The sequence below is a fragment of the Cajanus cajan genome, chromosome 9, assembly GCF_000230855.2.
Source record: "Cajanus cajan strain Asha chromosome 9, NIPB_CcT2T_4, whole genome shotgun sequence".
Taxonomy (NCBI): Eukaryota; Viridiplantae; Streptophyta; class Magnoliopsida; order Fabales; family Fabaceae; genus Cajanus; species Cajanus cajan.
The window spans coordinates 4,177,866-4,199,716 of NC_138525.1; the positions used below are offsets into that span (position 1 = coordinate 4,177,866).

Genomic DNA, 21,851 nt, shown 5'->3' on the forward strand with positions numbered 1-21,851 from the left:
TTATTAGTATAATGCATTTTTTATGGGCGAGAATTTTGTTTTAAACAATGTATTATCTATTACCATAATGCATTACATACGAGATGAAGTTTTGCTTTTTCAACCTTGGACGCATAAAATACAAAAGAAACAAATGTTATTTATGTCTTTCTTAATCATTTTTATGATAATCTCTTCATCTTAGATGACAAATTTTTAACCCATGAAACTCACCATCTTTTTTACTTAAAACTCGCTAATCCCTACAACCAAACACATGTTTTTTTAATTACCTCCTAATTAATTTCCTTTCATGAGAATTCTTTCTAAATCCATCCTATTAAACAAGGCCAAACAAGAGTTTTCACGATTCGCATTCCCATTGATTTGGTTTTAGAAAAAAACTAAACCAAATTTACTTATTAAAGTATATTTAAGTTTTATCTTAATTTGTTTTAGTTTTTGATAATAATTAATTGAATTTTCTTAATATTTTTCAATAAATTTACTCTCTAAATTTTTAAGTCCTTCCACCATTTTTATTCTGTTTAAAATTCTTGAATTTTCACGTTTTCATTTAAAATGTTCATAAGAAACAAATAAATATACTTTTATACCCAAAATTACTACTGTATTTGAGTTTAATAGATTACTCAACAAAAAATCAAATTTTAAATAAATAAATTTTAACATATTTTTTTAGAGTTTTTATTATTAAAATTAACAAATTTACTGTACATAGTTATTTATAATTAAAAATACGAATTAAAAATAACTGTAGTATAACTTTTAAAATTATTATTAATCAACAATTTTACTATAAGTGGTGATTTTATAAATCAGATGATACTATAGTAAAATAATTTCATTGTCAATACATGTTAGTTTTAATTTTATTTGTCTGATAAAAAAAATAAATTTTGATAAGTAATGAAGTGAATATTTCATCAATTTTACATTTGAATGTATTATTGATCTTAAGGCAAAGTTAAAATTCATAATTTTTTATTATAGGAAGATTTATTTATATGATTATGAAGAAAAAATGATAATGTATGTAAAATGAAATTTGTAGAATCTTATCGATAAATATATATAAAGTAAATATATACATTTATCATGAGATACTCAATCTCATCCATGTTAAGGAGAACTATTTCACCATCCATTCTTCACATAAATAATTTTTTTGTTTTTTAATTTACAAAAATTTAGATTTTATTTTTTACTCAATTTTTTTTTATTCATTTGGACTATTTTGCTTGATAACTTTAGATCGGACTAAAAAAGTATCACTTAAAATATAATTTATTTCGAATTAAGTTGGCCTAAAAATATCAAATGATTCATGCTGGAGGTCAAGTTAAGTTAATTCAACACATTTTTCTATAAACACTACAATGGAATTTTTAAATAGTATCAAATATAACGTAAAATTATCAAAAGTCCAATAATTACAAACTAACTAAACATGGTAACCATTAGCAGAGATTGATTTGAAATTTAATTTTAAAAACATTTTACTGACTAAATTGAGGGATTATTTTTGGAAACTGATTTAGTAATTGAATTAAAGACCGGTTTTAGAAAATGATTTAATGATTGATCTTGGAAATTGATTTAACCTGTATTTAAACTAACTAAGCTACATTCATCCTGAGCAATAGAACAGTATAGACATAGTACCTATGATTCTGGTTCTAAAATGACATTTTGCACAAGTTAAGTTCAACAACATATCTCAAATTTCAATTGAGTTTTGGTACTTATGGAAAGTGATTGAAAGAGAAGAAATATAATAAGTTTCATACACAAAGTGGCATACTTAGGATCCATGACTTTTTCCATTTTAGCCTCTCGCCACGTAGCATTGGGCATACAGAAGGAATATAGTCTTGGTAATTTCGTTACTCAACCACGAAACAATTCGTTTTCATCGAAATTTTGAGGCATATATCTTGTCCCTACTTCTGTGACAATCACAGGGAGACAATGGTTTAGGGTAGTAAGCTTAGAATTTAACAAAACTAAGCCATTGAGACCAATCACAAATAATCATTCTTAAGGGGTTACTTTGGATACCCCCGTTATGCTCGAGAAATGCCATCTTGGAAGATATTTTCATGCATTGACAAATCACTTTGGACACACACTGTCTTCAAAATCTAGTCTCTTGTTGGTAAACTCGTGCTTTATTTAACTGCTACAACATGTTTTGTTACACAAAAGCTCCTTGAACCACTTCTTCTGTAATAAAAAAGTGATTGCCATGGAAGGACAAAGTGTAGTTGTGATCCATGATGCGTCTACAGAAATCAATGTAAGAGTTTTTGAATGGTCTCTACATGGCTTGTCACTCGTGCCAGGAGATATGCTCACACTAATTGCTGTCTTGCACCAGGTTATCACTCCTAGTAAGTAATCTTCCTCGGATTGCGCAAAGCTTCTAAGAAATTTATTTTATTCATACCCTCAAAATCATTTTTGGAAGAGAGAAAATGGAAAATCAAAGAACATTAATTTTCTGTTTTCACCTTTTAGTTACAAAATTACAAAATTGTCACCTTGTTTTCAATCTGTTTCTGTTCTCAAATATTTGTATAGGGGAAAACAAAAGAAAATTGTTTTCATTGTTTACTGAGATGACAATTCTGTAATTGAAAAGTGAAAAGTGAAAACAGAAAATGAAAATACAAGTAAATGGACCCTTTTAAGTCAATAAGATTTGTGGAGTAATTTGGCCATTACAACATATTCATTTCACTAATCAATTAATTTTTTGGTTCTCTTTACACCGTAATTTTTTGTAGTGGGTTACAAAAGCAGTGTAGACAGCAGGTTAATGTTTGGAGCAAACCAGAAGATGATTGAGGCAGAAGCTGCTAGAAAGAAGGAAGAATATATGAAGCATCCCGAGCTTACTCGGATTTTTAGACTATACAAATCAGAAAAGGTCATAAATACTAGTTAATAATATTTCTCTCTCTTTTTTTTTTCTTCATAACTTCACCAGGTTATGTGACCATTAGGAAGCATCAAGTATGGCTTGCATATTAACTACTAAATATTGAGAGTCTAAAAGAGATAACTAGACTGGAAAAATGGTTTTAAAAACTTGTCTCAAAATCGCACCTTATTTGTTGGTTGGTATTTCTATCACCATATACTGGTGATATTTTCTATGCGGTTGGAGGGGGTTATAATCAAAAGAATAATGAGTAATTTGATACAAAATAGTTGTTCCTGCTAAGTACGGAGTTAGCAGTGATCCAAAGGACATTTATTTAGTACATTCAACTTCCAAGTGATAGAAGTAGCAATGTAAAATTATTTATCAAAAAGTTTATAATTGTTGTCCAGTTGCTACTTTCATGTCTCCTTTGGGTGTTAACTATGCTAAAGGATGGCAGGGAAAGTAATAAGTTGCAGCCAAAACCTTTGACAATCTCTCAACAGAACAAGTTTCCACATGAATGACAATACACATTTTGCAAGTAGTAAGTCTTTATTTTGCTTTGGAACTTGGTGCAGGAGTACAATCTTATAAAGTAAGATTTATCAAACATACACTTTCTGTTTACCAAACATATGTCTTGAATGGTTCACATATCTTGTTCTCCAAATTACAATTAACATTCAATGATTTAAGCTGAACAGAAACAATAATTTGGAACCAGTGCTTCTTCAAAGTTCAAAGTACAATTAAAGTTCCTTTTAACATTGTTTTTCCAAAGTGCAATGATCAACAAGTAATAAACAGAAACAGTTGATGAAAATCATTCAATGATTTAAGCGCTCTTTTATGTATTCTTATGTAGTCCTACCACACATGTTTCACTCAAGACAAGACATCATTTCGAGAGAACTAGAAAAGAAAACCACAAACCCACTATTTTTGCAACTTATGAAACTTTACACATCATATTTTCAGGTTGGATTTAATATAGAAATGGCTACAGGCTCATCACTGAAGGCAGTTGCACTGAAATCAGCCACGAAATTAAAGGCAACTTGGCTCATACTAGACAGGTCAGATGAAATTAAACTGATAATCTGAATTATCTCTATTCTCATGGATGGACTAGGCATTCAAAAATGATATATGGGGCAAAATGTCTAATCATGCTGGTTACCCACTCAAGCACTAGCAAGTTGGCCTGGACAATACAGCTACTTAAATTGAAGAAAACATAGAACACAAGAAGAAAGATAGAATGATAGATAAGATGACACATACAAATCTGTGTATCGTAGCCCGTAGGTGAAGTTAAATTTAATAACCTAGTTATATAATATTTGAAAATCATACATTGGTCGAACTCAAATCTATACAAATCCATACATGTAGTGCAGCATATTTAAGAGCTTAAAATAACTTCAGGATGTGGGTAAATGTATAGAAATATACCTTTCTTTTGCTAAAACAGTAAAATATGATAACAAAATTTAATTATGAGCCTGTTTAGATACAAATTTAAAAGAACTTTTGAAAGCTTCTCTTTTAGAAAATTAATTTGTTTTTAGTAGAGAAACTCTTAAAAGTTCTTGTAAACTTGTATCCAAACATGATTCTATACCAAGTGTAAAATCCAACCCATTTTGTTGTGTGAATTATCTACAACCTCATTAATGTAGCATGCATCTGGGTGGTGACAGGAAAATGAAGAACGATGAGGAGTATTTCCTCCGGAAGCTTTCTTGTGGTATATCAAGAATAAGGCGTTTCAATAAAATTGTACGTTTAAGAGGACCACTACTACACCACCCCCAAGAAACACGACCTGGTAGTAGCACCCGTGAAACATACACCGACAGTATACCACTACCAGACACTTCAACTGAACATGATTCTGAACTCTTCAGCATTGAGAGTTTCCCCAACAGTGAGCACTTGAATACTTTTAGATTTTAGCTCATGTCATCTAGTCATTATATCAAAGATTAAATATGTTTTTAATTCATGAACTATTGTTGATTTTCAATTTTAGTTTCTAAACAAATTTTTAACTAGTTTTAGTACCTGAACTTCGTTGATTTTTACCTGTACTACCTAAACTTTTTCTCCAAGTAACATTTTTGATTCCTAGCATCAAGATTTTCTGTTTATGAAAGAGAAATGTTAGGAGTTGAAAACATATTTAATCCTAAAATTAACTTGTGATCTTTACCAGCTTCAATACCTTTAGTTGTCTTCATTTTTGCAACATTCCACTGAAGCTAATTCACATGGTGGGTGACATTATCATTTGCCTTTGTTTCATTGCATGTTTCCCTTCTGTGATCATCTAAAATAATTTCAAGTACAGCTACTAACAATCCAATGATAGGTCAAGGAAGAGATAGTCAGATGTACCAGGAACTAGGACAGACACCAAAGAGCAACCATGATGAAGGGTGCTCAACTCCTGTTCAACTGAGCATAGAAGATAAGGGCATTTGGTGTAAGCAATTGGAATGGCAGGATAAAGAACAAACAGAAAGCATATTCCATGGAAAGGAGAGGGACCCAAAATTGAAAGAGAATTTAGAAGAGAAAGGTGACAGATGCTCATCTTTTGGTGGAGCTAGAAACTTTTATCTTGGACGGGCTAAAGAATATACATTGTGTGAACAGTTTTTTTGTTTGAGTGATTTTCATATTAGGAACTGATTTCAAAGTTGTACTTATATGCAATTATGCATTGTTAAGACTTGCACATTATCAGATTTTGTGTCAATCTATCCTCTCTAGTTACCTCTACAATATGATGGTAAGATTAGCCAATATTTACCACTTTCTGCCTCAATTCATAGAGTAATAATAGTGCTAAATATTATTGATTTTTATTTCACAAAATGAAAACTACTGGACTTTAGCCAAATCTATATTCTCTAACACCATCAATTGAATTATTAAACTGTATCTAGTAGCTAGTGTTCTTGAAATCCTCACATTTAAACACTTTGGTGTACAAGAAATCTCTGCCTAAACACCCCATGAATCACCATATCATTCCCATGTTGTCCTACTACTCAAAAACCGTTTACAATGTTACATTATAATAACTCCAACCAAGCACAAAAAAGGCTGCACTGCAGAAAAGTAAAAAATAAGTGACAAAATTGGGAAAGAAGGATGAAAGATTTACGATGTTGAAGAACTTGAGTGCAATTATAGCCTATAATTACTTTAGTTTACAAGATTCTTGCTTGAAAATAAGAAAATGAGGAGATAGAGATTGAAACTTACTACTTGATTTCATTTCATTGAAACACTGGACCTGATGATTTGATTCTAGCAGCTGAAGAATTGTTGCATCAGCTTGCAATTACAACCTCAACAAATGAAGAACGGAGGAAGAAAACACAACAATTATCAACGTGGAACTCAAAATGGAAACAACATCCTCAAAGACAAAGATGAAAGAGACACCTTAATCTACCAAAAACCTGAGTAATAGCACAGCATAGCATAGCAGCGTTGAATGTCTCCACTTGTTACGTCACATTAGTCCGAATTCGATATTTACAACTAATGTAAACTTGGGAAAAACCAGCCGTTTCCAAGATAAACATTAACAAAATACAATGAACATGTCAAATTCTCCTCTAATTCTACAAATTCTCTTCCATAAATTTTACTTTTATTCTTTTTATTTTCTTCCATCTAAAATTTCCATCTTTCAATTTTAAATTAGGGAGGATATTAGATTAAGATTTCAATATATTTTAAAAGATTTTTATCATAAAAAATAAAAACATTTTTTAATTTTTAATTAAGACTTTTTTTAATATAAAAAATTATGTAGTATTTAAGATAATTCAAAATTTCTGATGGGATTCAATTAAACTTAAAAAATGTCTATTGATATTTAAAAATATGAAGATTTTAATGAATTATTTTGAATAATCTCATAAAATCTTTTGAGATTTTGCATTGACTTTTTTCTTTTTCGATTTTTATTCTTTCTTTTTCTTTTCTCTTTCTTAAACATTTTCTTTTACCTTTATTTAGTAGTGACCTTATCACTAAAAAATATTAAAATTTAATTATTAATTAATAATAAATTAAATGTAGGACTAAAATTTTATATTTTCAAAAATTAGAGACTAAATGTCCTTATTTTAAAATAAGGAACGAATTGTGTATTAACAAAAATAGAGAAGACAAAAAATATAATTTAGCCATTTTTTTTCTATTTTAATTTTTCATTTTCATTTTTATTTTTAAATTGAATTTCAATATTTAAAAAATATTTTTATCGTTATATAAAATATTTATTATAAAATTAAAATATAATTTATATGATTAGATTGAATTTTTATTTTATTATTTCAGTTTCTTCCATGTAAAAATTTGTTTTATTTTCGTTTTTATTGTTAAATTGGTGTTAAATTTAATAAAAAAAATTTTAAAAAAACTATAGTGATCAAAATAGAAAAGAATTAAAACAACAAAAAAAAAATAGAAAAGAATTAAAATAAAAATAACTAAAATTTGAGAGGATCAAAATGAAAATAAAAATAAAAATTAATAGGATTAAATAGAAAATGATTAGAATAACTAAGAATATTTTAATTTTTTTTGTTCTAATGCATTCATTATAATTTTTTTTACCATTTATTAATGTATTTATTGTATTTAAAGATTTAAATTTTATAAATTTAGTTCAGATAAATATTTATTTTCTATAAAAAAAAATTGTTTTAAATCATATTTACATAAACTAAAAAGTTATTTAAGCTTGTTTTAAAAAAGGATGATTTCGATCTTGTACAGTTGTACATATTTAAGGACTTTTTTATTTTTTAATGAATTTTTTAAAGAAATTTTTTAACTTCTCAACTAATTTAATTTTTATTTATCATAATTATTTATAAATTAAATTATAATTTTAAAAAAATTATTAATAACTACAAATAATATTAGACTACAATTTAAATTGTTTATCATAAATATAAAATATAATTTATATGTTTAAATATCTATTTATACATATTTTTAATATAATTTATATATTGAAACATAATATGTATTTATATATATAACTTATTATAAATTTTATTTATATATAATAAATATTTAGCATGTATATATTACACATGTTAAAACATTATTACAATCTCTCTTTATATATATTTGAATACATAAATTATATCATATTTTAAGTTTATAATAAATAATTATATTGTGACTTATAATTTTTTTTAATTACTTATAATTTATTTTGAAAATTAAAAATTATTTGAAAACAAATATGATAAATAATACATATTTAGTAATTACATGAACTAGAATTAGAATAACAAAGAGTGATTACATGAGTTTTATCTATTCAATTTATTTTATTCTCTCCATGTAAATTAGAAAATCAATGAAGAATGAAAGTATTTTTTTAGATATTTTTTTAATGAATATTTTAGTTATTTTTTTGGAGTGATTTTAGGAATTTTTTAAACCATTTTATCTTTTTTAATAATATATTTTTATTTATAAGTTAAAAATTAAAGATGAAGAATTATGATAAAATCAAATATATATATATATATATATATATATATATAATATAATTTAAAATTAATTATAATATATATCATTAATTCTTTAATCAATGATTATTGTTGAACTTTAGAAAAGCCAAATCCTTAAAATAAATTACAAATAATTTTGTATCACAATAAAATTATTGTCTTTTTCAACCTTTGTTGATTTGTTATAGTTTTTTTTAAAAGACACCTTAAAAGATTGAATCACTAAAATTAATCTATTGGTGAGATGTTAAAATAATATACATAGAGTCTTAAGTTTAAATCTTGTTCTTGTTATTATAATTTTTGTAGATAAAAAATTTATCACACTAAAGTCTAAAATGAATGAGAAAACGGGTTTTTAAAACCTAAACCGTATTTTGTTGAAGGGAATGAGAGAGGCGAGTTCACATTTCATGTTAGGATATTATTGAAAAACAATTCAAAATCAAAATCTCTTGTTTAGATTTAAAATGATTTTGTTTTATCTGATTTTATTTTATCTTTGAGATATTATTTAGAATTAAGATATTATTTTTGTTTTAAGAATTTGTTTCATTTTATAATATTAGGATAGAAAGTTAATAAATAGAGACTCTTAACATAAGAAAAATTATTTATAAAAAAGGTTACCATCATAAATGAGAGATGAGATTATATATCTAAAGAAATTTCTTAAGTTTTGTCATAAAATTTGTAGGGTGTGTTTTTCAAGTTTTGCTAAAAAACTTATAATGTAGTTTGAGATAATGAATGTTTATTAAGATATTAATGTTGGAGTTCAAATAGTATGAAGTGAGTCTCACATTAGTTAAAGTTAAATATGTTGAATAGTACATACGCGTGAGAAAAATTGACCTACCTAATGACTTTAAGATTTTGAGTTATAATGTGATGTCAAACTCATTTATATACTTTACTCACTATCCATTGGTTAAATCAAGTGACTAGTGATCAATTATGATGAGTATATTGACCAATAAAACTACTGATGGATCTAAGAGTTGGTTCCTTATAGAGCAATGGAATTGATAAAAGATCTAGAGTGAGATTATCTCTTGCATTGAAAGTCCTCCTAGAGTGTAGAAAACATGTTCCATTAAAGTGTGTCAATTGTGATACAAATATATCGCCATTGAATACTCATTGACAAAAAAAACTTCTATTTAATGGAGAGTGTGATCATGTAAAAAAGATTCACATTTGAAGGAGAGCATTAGAGTTGAAGTATGCAAAATCTCACATCGTATATAAGTAAGAAGAATTCACCTATCTAATATCTTAAGATTTTGAGTTATGATATGATGTTAAACTCACGTTAATAATTCAATATCCATTGTATATAATGTTTCTTAGTGTAAAACTCTCCTATAATTGACATAATCGTAGATATGAATGATCAAATATATAAAATGAATTTGTTTGATTTTTTTTTTCATATTTCTTTATTATATTTTCTTTTTTATGTGTTGTTTCTTTATTATGCATAAAGTGAAGCTTTTTTTGTTTTCAGCAGTGATATTAGGACTCATGGATTTGAAACTTGAAAGTTAAGTGGCGTACTCCGTAGGTGGTAGCCAACGATAATATATTTAAGTCCCTGCAATAGTTCCAAAGTGAAGACAAGAAACACTCAAATGCTTGCATAGCTGAAACATAATGCAAAATTATGATGATGGACATCCATGACAGCCAGAATTGTAGATGGAAATTTTAATCAAGAGATGAATTGTTGGGTAAAAAATTTTAATTTTGAAATCTAATTCTTCAAGATGTCGTGTAAATTCAAAAATATGTTACATTATCTTCAAGATATTTTTTAGAATTAAAATATTATTTTAATTTTAAGAATTTGTCTTCTTTTACAATGTGAATGCAAAGTTAATGAATACTCTTCAAACAAGAAAATTTACTCAATCTGCATAGGAGATTATCACTCTAAATTAATAAGATAGGAGATCGGAGAGTTTTAAAAGTATAATGATCAAATAACGTTAAATAAATTTGTAATTTTTTTTAAATTTTTTTACTTATTAGTTTTTGTATATATATATTTTTTTTTTCTGTTGTGCATATAGTATAGTGTTTTTTGTTTTTTTTTTTTCAACTTAACAAGATAATAGGTTAGCCAAATTTATATATGCTAGGAATCAAATTAAAAATAACTACTAGATGAAAAGTCCAATTATAATAATTTTAGTTCAAAACCTAACCGATTTGTTTAACCATTAAATTATTTAGATATAAGTGGAAAAACATATAGAGAAAAATTTGATCTCTTATATTAATGCTTTAGTCCGTGACAAACAATATTCACTTTAAAAATAAATGAATTATTTTCTATTTTCAAATTTCAATAATAATTTATGTAAAAAAATTTCAATAACATTTTATTTCAAACTCTTTTCAAATTATAATTTCTGAATATTTTTAAATTTTTTCATCTTAATAAAAAACTTAATGACAAAGACTATCATAAAATTAAGAAAATTGTTACAAGTATATAAATAACCCATTATTAGTCACTCATGACACTTTAGTGAAATATCCAAGAACCTGATTTATTTTATAATAAAAAATGTTATAAAAAAAAAGAGCATGTAAAAAAAATATTCTTAATAAATAGATTAAGAATTGGTCAGGTCATGTTGAAAGCCGGTGCAGAAAATAAATTCTTTTAAAAATTTATATTTTTATTTCCTAATATTTTTAATTTAAGTTAAAATATCTTTAAGATAATTAAAAATACGTTTTTAAGGTTTACATAAAGTAAAAATTATATTTTGACATTTATTATCATTGTAAAATATATAATTTAGTCATTTACATTAACCTTATTTTTTTTACATATTAAATTTTTATAAGTTTATATTACTTTATTATCTAAAATATTATATAATATAAAATATAAATTCAATTATTATCATTTCAACTATACATTATAATATAATCATTAAGTAATCTTCTTCCTGATAAAATAAAGATAATTCGCTTATCATCTACATTATGGATATAAATGAGATATTTCCTTTAAATTTTACATTTTTTTTAATAAATATTTATTTTCTTTTATTATATTTTATTTTTTCTACCATTATGTCTCTTAAGGATAAAATAGAAGGAAAAAATATGTATAAAAAATTAATTATCTATTTTATCAATAATAACTATCCTGTTATTTTGTTATCACTTTTGATTTTCAATTTTGTTTGAGATTATTTTAATCTTTTCAAATTATATTATTTTTAAACAAATACAAAGAAGTATCCACCTACTAATAGGAATAAGAATAGATTAGAGACTTTAAATATACAGATTAAGTCGATTCTATAAAAATTAAAGTTTTAACATAATTTATCATCTATTATGTAGTTTTTTTTTCTAGACCTAACCTAACATTTTTAAAAATCTGATTTGATATGCTAACTTATTAAAAAGTTTATTTTACGTTAAAAATGTTAAATAGGTCAGTAAATTTAATTTTAAATAAGCTAATAAACCTATTTTTAAATACACATACAATTTTTTTTTTAATTTTTGTGATATAAAATAGTTTACTTTATTATTATTAAAATTTAAAGTTTAAAATAAAAGAATAATATGGACAAATTATGCACACCCATTTACATTCACATACATGCTAATGAAAGATAAATTTATATATAAAAAAATTATAAATATTCATATATCTTATTTGAAATATTCTAAATAAACACTTATAAAGGTGAAGGAAAAAGGTAGACAAAAATTTGACCTACTAAATTTTTTATTTTCTATTTCTTGATTATGAATGAACAAACATTTAATCAAGTTAATAAAAATGTCAAAAATATTAATAATTTAATTTTATATTTATAAATTTATTTATTTAACTATATTATTTATAATATATTATTTTCTATTCTATTATATAAATAAATAAATTGATGTATAAATAAATTTTTAAAAAAATTAAATCTGATTTTTTATATTAAATATATCAAATTTTAAATAAGACAAATCATAAATCTTTTATTTAAAGTTTAACCTATTTTTATCTTTATCTACTAGTGTGAGATAAAAGTAAAAAAATTATAAATAAATTATCTCTCTATTCAAATATTTAACAAAATTAAACACTCAAATTTTGAATTTTAAATCACCGATTAAACCGAAACAATTTGAAACAAAGTTGTTATAAGATATTTATTTGTTAAAGAAGATAATTCGAGATGATTAAATAAACCGTAAAGTAACTTGAGACAATAACTAACTTGTTGAATAGATCAATTGATTCTGATAAGTTGATAATACTTTCAAAATATTATCAATTATCATTGTGATCTTCTAATATCTAATATCTTGCTTGTTTCCTTTATTTACCTTCCCTTGAACCTGCAATCTCTTACTTTCCATATATTTGCTACGCTTTCTCTCTGGTTAGACTTCTTTTGCATAGTGGATAAATCCATCAAAACCTTATTTCTTTTCGAAGCATTGAGAGAGGTTTTGTTCAACTTGTGAGATCATATACCAGGTATAAGTCTACACATGTTCTTTTATGTTGTTTATGTTGTTCCTTTTTCTGCACTCAGCCCTAGTTCATTTTTTTGTCTCTTTCTCTAAAAAAATTTCAGCAATACCACGACCACAAGTTATTGAAAAAGTTAGAGAAGATGTCACTGTCTCCGTTACGTGAAGATGGTGATAAACCAAAGGATGACAACAATGAAGAGCGACATGAGAACATTAACACACCAACACACGAGTGTGAGATTTGTGGCAAGAAGTTTAGTTCTGGAAAAGCATTAGGTGGCCACAAAAGATCTCATCTCCAGGCTCAAAGGAAAGAGAAAGGGGCTAATAATTTGATGCTTAGTGTTGTCACCACTTGTGACAAATTCATTTGCTGCATTTGCAAGAAGGATTTTCCATCCAAAAAGTCCTTATATGGACACATGAGATCTCATTCTGCTGCGAATCGGAAGGGTATTCACCCTTCTACGTCTATGGAAGAGAACAAGAGTTATGATCATCTCAATGTTGGTGTTGCACCAGATGAAGAGCCAAAACCAAAACGTTTGAAAATGCAACCAATATTGCATAGAACCACTGATAAAGATGAGGAGATAGTTTATGGTGAAGAGGAAATTATAGCTGCTCAAATACTTGTGTCCATGAGTCATGACACGTGGCCATGTGATGTTCCATTCCCACGTATTAAGAACAATGAGAAAGGAGTTTCGAATAGTGTGGTCGTCGAAGATATTCCTAGTACTAGTGGGGTGAAAGTTCAAGTTAGTCAGCCAAAAGTGAGGAGGCTGATAGTGAAATTGAAAAATCCATATATTTAATTAGATTCAAATATGAGAAGCTGCATGGTTTTGTACATGTAAAGTAGCTACATATATAAAAGAATGTATTAAAATAGTAATGATTCTGCAACATTCATCTTAATCCTTAGATTCACATGTGGTCTATTTAATCCTTTGATTCATGTTGTGTTTTACAGAATTTGTTTGGTTACACTGTTATTTTCTCCAAGTTTGGATTCGATGCTATGTAATTTCTCCTTTTTTCTGATTGCACTCTGCTCTCATGTTATTTACAATGTTATTTCCTCTAGCAATATTGAGAAAAATTATGCAGATATGGTTTGTGAAAGTGTGCTAGTTTATTTTGACCACATATACGTGCCATTTTTAAAAACCTGTTACCATTATAGAATATGATGCATATAGATTGGAACATGATGAGTTTTTTCTGATTGCTTTGGACCAAATCTCGGATACTTTTCTAGGAGATAAGATAATTAAGTATATAAGCTTAAATATTTTGTGAAAGAAATGCGAAGTCATGCAAGCTATAGTAATCACTCTATGAACATGTTTGTCGAGTTCCAAAGATAGGTGTAATGACAAAATAGAGACAATTTTATTTGTGATAGGAAAGATTGAGTACTGTATCAGCAGTAGTAGTCCAGATTTTAAATGTGTTAGGAATATGAGGGGTGTGAATTTATGGAATGATATTAATTGTCTTCAATATGTACAAAATAATATCTACATGAGCAAAAAAATTGGTGGTATATACTGAATGATGTGTTCTTCACCGATGAGTTTGTAATTGTAGAATGCCATTTCTGGTACATTAGATGATGTTAGTATGTTACTCTTGATCACGATATTCTCTAGAGTGCAAGGTGTTCTTCAAAAGGTAGAATACAAAATTGGAGGAAAAATTAATGAATGATTCAACATCGCCTAAAATTTAAGAAACATGTAACTTCAAAGTTTAAATTATTGACGCATCAGATTTTATTTTATTTTATTAATAATTATATTATTATTGTGAAATATTTAATAACTGATAACTAATTTTCACCAAAAAAAAGTTGACTAAGTTTATAACACCCTTCTAACTATATTTTTTTCTATTTACAATATTTGAATCTAACTCTTTATTTTTAAAAATTGAGTCTAATTCTACACATTACATCTAATTTTAAACAACTGTGATTTAAAATCTTGGCTTTACTTTTATCATGTCGTTTTAATCTCAAACTATCATGCAAGGGATTTGTTAACTTTTATAAAAATAAGTAACAAACTTAGACGCCTGCCACAATTTATAATTGAATTACTCTAATAGATATTCACCCTGAACTATTAATTGTTTAATAGTATTATGTTTCATTTTCTTTAACTACCTTAAAGAGCTTCGGTCAAGAAAACTTTATGATGTTGCAATTCAAGCTTTGCAAAAGGCAATGAATTTGATCTAATGGAACTTAAAGAATCAAGAGAAGAATCTGGCGATTCAACATCTAAAGTTATCTCTAATGTTTCAAACAAAACTATTTCTTTGCGTGAGACAACTAAAGGGCGTCTATGAACCTTGAGAATGAACATCTGAAATTGTTCAAAAAAGGTTCTTCTACTTGTACCTATATATATTGTAAGAAGAAAAGTCATAACATACGTAAATGTAAAAATTTAAGCCAATCAAGGTATGTTTAAAAACACACTAAGTGATCTTTTTCTATAAGAATTGTATACTCTTAATCCATGTCTTATTAGTGTTTTTTTTTTCATTTACGAGTGTGCTAAGCTAAATGTGTGACACACCATGCTCTCTAGGTACTATCGTTAATAGTCAATTTCCAAACTCTAGTGTTAAAGGTTCTACTTTGGTTGACTAGGTAAACTTATTATCATTTTATTTACAATCCCTTGTGATTACATTTTAGGAAATTATAGAAGCATAACCAGATTTATGGTGCACACGGATATTTTTACTTGATGGTGTGAAGACGATTCAAGGAAGGGGAAGAACATGAGAGAAGACTCCCTCGACGACTTATTGAATAAAACATTATGCATTTATGCTTCTTCTTCTTCTGTTTTTTTTTTTAATATATATTTATTTTAAAAAACATTGTATTGATTGATTTATATCCATTTAGGTTTTTCTATCAAATTATGTTAACTCTACTTTTATATGTTTTTCTATTTAAAATAATTTTTGTTAGCTAGATATTATTTTAATACTATAAGAATTGACAATTGATTATTTTAAAATAATGTCTGACAAAAAAATTATTTTAAATTATTAAATATTTAAAAAGACTAATATTTATTAATTTTTGTAAAATTTAATATTAACATAATTAACATTTCAATTTATATATACTAGTAAATAAAAGAGGCATTTCATGTCTTTCTATGTTTACTTTTGAAGGATTTTGAGAGAAAATGATTACGGCAAAAAATTATTTTAATTTAATAAGAGAATGAATGATTTTTTTTATTTACTACAGAAAATTGGCGGATATTAAAATTATAAAGTGTGTGAAAGGGTAAAATTGTCTAATAAAAATAAAAATCAAAAGAAAATTGTTACATTATCCAATATATATAAAAAGAGAGTAAGAATATATTGACACTAGGTATTAGAAATGAGAACTATTAATAATAACCATTAAATTAAAATAGACAGCTTAAACTAAAAGGTAATAAACAAAATTATCATGTACTATCATCATTATATAATTGTCATCACAATTTTTATTGTCACTACAACCATCATCGTCTCCAGAATCGTTGTTGTCGCTACCATGATTATCATCGCTATTGTTGTTGTATTGTACATCATTATCATTGTCATTGTTGTTATTACTATCATTAACGTCATCACCACTATTATTGTCACCTCTAGTGTTATCTGTATCATCACTATTGTTATTATCATTATAACCATTATTAGCATTGTCTCTATTATCACCATTATCATCAGTTATGGAGGTAGGGATAACAGCAGTGATACTGGTAGGGCTGATAACAATGTTACATTTTACTTCTTTAGTAACATTTATCTACTTACATTTATTAAAATCTTACTATAAATTTAGTTAATAGGCAATTTTATGATTTTTTTTCTGAAAAATATTACTGGAGGTAGAATAATTTTTATCTCAATATTATTCATTTTAATTACTTCTAAAATTAAAGTTTTATATCGAATGCATGTATATTTAATTATTACATGTTTGATCTTAAAATCAGTTCCGGGACGGAACAAGCTGGCATAGAACATTTTAGAAGAACCTCAATTCCATTTGTTCGAGTGTGGAGTGTGTAATTTGTGGATGACCAAGACTCAGCAAAATCTGAAGAGGGTTGGACCAAGGGTGTGGAAGGATAGAGGAAGTCCACAGTGGAGACGGTGACGTTGAGAGAGTGGGAAAGGTTGAAACAAATGGTTGGGTGCTGGACATCCAAACAAAGCATACATTTAGTAAATGATAAAAATTTAAACTAAAAATATGTTTGGATATCAATTTTAAATTAATTTTATTTTGAAGAGTTTTAAATGTTTTGAGATGAAATGTTTTGTTTAAATGAAAAATTTACAAAAATTTTCAAATTTAAGTATTTGTGAAGTATGTTAAAATAGTTGAATTTCAAATTTTCTTATTTAATCAATTTTATCATGATAAAAGTCAAATTATCTCATGCAAACTAAAAATTTAAAATTTAAGAAATTTGAATTAAATTATTCAAATAAAACATTTAAAGAATGATAAAAATTAAATTAAAGTAATTCAAACTTCTTTTAAAACTAAAATTTATCATTCACACATAATATAATAATGTATTTGGATGAGAAATTTAAATAACGTAATTCATCTTTTTTTTTTTAAAATTTCAAATGCCTTAAGATAAAAAAATGTTTTGTTTTGATGAAAAAATTACATAGAATTTGAAATTTCTCAAAATAGTAAAATTTTAAATTTTTCAAAAAAAGTAAGAATTTGAAAATTTTCATATTTTTTCTTTCTTATATCTCATTTTTATATCTTTTTATCCTTTTCCTTATCTTTTGTGTTTCCTTCTCTCTCTCTCTCATATACACACACACATACATATATATATATATATATATATATATATATATATATATATATATATATATTCACATTCAATTTTATCATGATAAAAATTAAATTATCTTATCCAAACTAAAAAATTTAAAATTTTTTATCATGATAAAAATTAAATTATCTTATCCAAACTAAAAAATTTAAAATTTTAAAAAATTTAAATTAACTTATATAAAATAATAAAAATTAAAATCAAAATAATTTAAATTTTAAGAATTTCAAATTATTTGAATTTCTAAAATCTCGTGTGCCAAACACGCCATAAAGTTATTCATCCAAACACCACATATAGTCGTTTTGGTAAGAAGAATTCATACCAACAATTTTCCTATCTAGCTATAATTTGAACTATAAAACTGCCCCTCTACGTATGGAAAAAGAAAATCTATAAGTGTCAATCCTCGTATTAACAATTAGTATTAGTATTCGAGGGGATAAAGGGGTAGACAATGCTGTATAAAGTATCCTTAATAGCAGATTCATCCTTGTCATAATCCTCTAACCAACTAAAGTCATAGAAAACATCTTGATTTGCAAGATCTTCCTGCTCTAAGTTTTCTTGGTTTTCTGAATTTAACTCCCCTTGCATGGAACTATGATCTGATCTTTCCAAAATCTTTGGTATGACTTCCAAATACCCATTGCTCCGTGGAGATCTGGAAACTAATGGTTCAGAGTGTAGCGTTTCAGTTGGAGGATGCTGTCTCAGAATATCATTATCATCAAATGGTGGGAATGGAGGCAGTTCTGATATTGAGGAAGGACCACTTGAACATGCAAAGCCCCCAGATTTGTAATCACCCTGCAACTGATCACTATTGTTGAGGTTAAAATAACAATTATTTAACAAATTTTTTAATTAAAAAGTGAAAACTGAAAATAAAAATGCAAGTAAATAACAAATACTTCTAATATGTATTCAAACAAATGAGTATGAGTATGGTTGACTTACTAATCAATTGTTGATGGTAAAGTAATATTTACACAAGTACTTTCCAAACTAGTGTGAAGGTTATCTGGGTCATGCTGCTGCTCTGGGAGAGGCATGACTTGGTTGTCCAAATCTTGTTGTTCAAAGGTGCTGTTTTGGGGTATGTCAGAAACTGGTTGCACATACAATGGATGGTTTTCACTGTTGGGATTATAATTGTTGAACACCAATTCTGGTACACTTGATGATGTGCCTGCTTCTGAATCATTAGCACGCTGAATAGAAACATTTAGAGCACTGCTTTGTGGGTTGTTACTATTCAACACTGGCTTTATGTCGTCAGGGTAGAGGGGTAAGCCAGCTCGTTTCCTTTTCTTTAGTCTTGTGTTCCAGAAGTTCTTTATTTCGTTGTCTGTTCTACCTGGCAACTGACCCAGATGAAGTCATGAACACAAATGTAAATAGTAAATTTCATGCATGCATGTCACTCTTGATCAAGACTTTGTGGAGTGCAAGGCATGAACAAAATAAATAAATAAACAACAACAAAACTTAAACACAGTAGTATATATAAATGCAGTTAATATTATTTTTCAATAGAATTGGAATTTCATCTCATTAATATACGTAAATTTATATTTTCTCTATTATTTATTATAAAAAATATTTATTTTATTTTTAAATATAAACAAATTTAACTATTTTTACATCATTATATTTTCTCTAAAACATTTCTTAATTCTTTATTGAAATATACGACATTAAATGTAAATATATATTATTGGGATAAAATTTTAACTTTAGTATAATACTATAGGTAATATATTGATACTTTTGAAATATAGTTAGAGTTTTACCTCACTATATTATTGAAGTATGCAATAAATATAAATATATATTATTAAAGTAAAATTTTAACTTTAATTAGGGAATAATATTATAAATGTCATGTTAACTTTTTAATATAGTATTAAATACTTTTTTATTTATATCCTTGATAATATTATTTAAAAATTGGTAATTGTGTTTTCTATTAAAGAAAATTAATTATAAAATTAATTTTGTAAGATTATTATTTAATTTTATCTATCTATTAACTTTTTTTTTAATCTGCACTCCTTCCGGTCCTTCTTTATTATAAAGCATTTCTAATTGAATTGTACATATTAATATTTTATTGAATTTTATAAAACAAAAATTACGATTTACTAATTTTATCTTTTTTACTTATCATTAATTCTCATAAATAAAGATATTACTCAAGCTCATACATCAATACCAATAAAAATGATAAATATCAATTGAATACATCTTCACAATTTTTAATAAGAGCAAACAAAAAATAACAATTTAATACTTTTTAAAAATTATAAGAGGCCTTATTAAAGGATTAAGAATTTCTCCTAAACTGTCTCATAATAAAAATCAAAAGAAGTATAAAATAACCTAAAACAATACTAAGATGAAAGGAGTACTTTTTATAAATGTGTAATATGATTTATGGTGCCACCTAACATATTTAATCATATACTTAATTATCATCAAATAGCAAATATAGCATCATACACATTGTGAGAATGATCTATGTAAAAATTTAATCTTTATTATATGTAAAAAAAAAAAAATTCACCAGTGACAATAAGTAATTAGTCACTTGACCCTAAAGTTAAGAAAATTCATGGCAGAAAAAAAAAATTCAAAAACTTCATCAAAGTGCAGATTACTTACAATTCAAATTGACTAACCTCTTGTGCCATCTTGGCCCATTTATTTCCCATTAAAGCATGAAGTTCAATGATTTTGTTTTGTTCTTCGGGACTAAATACACCTTTCTTCAAATCTGGTCTTAGATGGTTTGTCCACCTTAAACGACAGCTTTTTCCACAACGAGCTAATCCAGTACGCTGTCTCACAACATTCCAATTCCCTATTCCATTTTTTGTCACATATTCTGCTAAGATTGCATCTTCTTCCGAAGTCCATGGCCCTTTCTTTAAATATTTATTTTGTTCATGATCACTACTTTCCCCATGTGATAATGAGCACATGATTTTGACTGCAAAAGCAGTGAAACTTCAATTAGTGAAGAATTAACATTCATTGCATCTCTCTTTCTTATACACTATGACATAATAATTTTTTCTCATACAACTAACTGATGGCTAAAGTAGATTAATTCTTAACAAAGTGAAGAATGTGAAAAGTGACATAATGTTCAGTAATGCTAAATTGTACAGAAGATTCAGCACAAATTAGTCTAAGAAACACATTCATCTTTCATAGCATGAACCTGTAAACAGCTGACAATTTTCTCTTCTTTTTCCCTTTTAATGCACTAATGAATATAGTTAATTATAGTGAAGAACTAATAAAAAGTATAAAAATTTAGCTAATAATGCAAAATCTAATGACTACAAACAAACATTAAATACCTGAGAGAAGAAACAGAAGAGTGCCACAGCCAGCAATAATAATTGAAATCATGTGCGCGCTGTCGCGGCTTTCCTTTTTAGGTTTTTTTATGGTAAAATTAGGGTTTTATAGTGGCGCCAGTCACGTTTAAATAGATAGAGTATGATAAATTTGAACTGATTACACGATTTAAATTTTTAGGATCCCTTCAACTATTTTAAACCAATACTTTAACTTATATAATATTTGGATAATCTTTTTATTAATATCTTTAAGAAAAAAAAGAGTATAAAATGATATATTTTTTATCCCTAGAACACTCATTTATATTTGAGTCATATAAGATAATTTTAAGTGACAAAGTTCTATCTTTAAAAAGTTAATAGGAACTTAAAAATTGAAGATTACTTATTAAAATGAAAAACTTCATACCAGTCTATAAAAACAATAAAGATAAATTTCAGTTTGTTAATTAATTGTCTGTTTGTTATTATTTAGAATAAAAGTGATCATGAGAATATATTATTTGATAACAAGAAATTTGAACCTTTTGTAATAGTAAGAAAATTTTGAAGGTCTGGGTGGTTTTTATTTTGAAGT

The 21,851-nt window shown here is 26.2% G+C and overlaps 3 protein-coding genes across 3 annotated transcripts; 2 read left to right on the plus strand and 1 right to left on the minus strand.

The window, feature by feature from the left end:
• Positions 1 to 2,197: 2,197 nt before the first annotated feature.
• Positions 2,198 to 7,430, plus strand: LOC109791282 (uncharacterized). Its single transcript, XM_083063949.1, has 5 exons — positions 2,198 to 2,393; positions 2,790 to 2,932; positions 3,911 to 4,008; positions 4,636 to 4,862; positions 5,307 to 7,430. The coding sequence occupies exons 1-5, from the start codon at positions 2,249 to 2,251 to the stop codon at positions 5,627 to 5,629; spliced, it is 936 nt and encodes a 311-aa protein (XP_082920075.1). The 5' UTR covers positions 2,198 to 2,248; the 3' UTR covers positions 5,630 to 7,430.
• Positions 7,431 to 10,453: 3,023 nt separating this feature from the next.
• On the plus strand, positions 10,454 to 14,051 carry LOC145951763 (uncharacterized). Its single transcript, XM_083063752.1, has 2 exons — positions 10,454 to 13,003; positions 13,104 to 14,051. Exon 2 carries the CDS (start codon positions 13,143 to 13,145, stop codon positions 13,818 to 13,820), a length of 678 nt encoding a protein of 225 aa, XP_082919878.1. The 5' UTR covers positions 10,454 to 13,003; positions 13,104 to 13,142; the 3' UTR covers positions 13,821 to 14,051.
• A 4,050-nt stretch (positions 14,052 to 18,101) lies between these two features.
• LOC109791291 (transcription factor MYB60) lies at positions 18,102 to 21,832 on the minus strand. Its single transcript, XM_083063834.1, has 4 exons — positions 21,272 to 21,832; positions 20,585 to 20,895; positions 18,861 to 19,267; positions 18,102 to 18,723 (listed from the first exon to the last, which is right to left on the minus strand). Exons 1-4 carry the CDS (start codon positions 21,321 to 21,323, stop codon positions 18,315 to 18,317), a joined length of 1,179 nt encoding a protein of 392 aa, XP_082919960.1. The 5' UTR covers positions 21,324 to 21,832; the 3' UTR covers positions 18,102 to 18,314.
• Between the last annotated feature and the right edge of the window lie 19 nt (positions 21,833 to 21,851).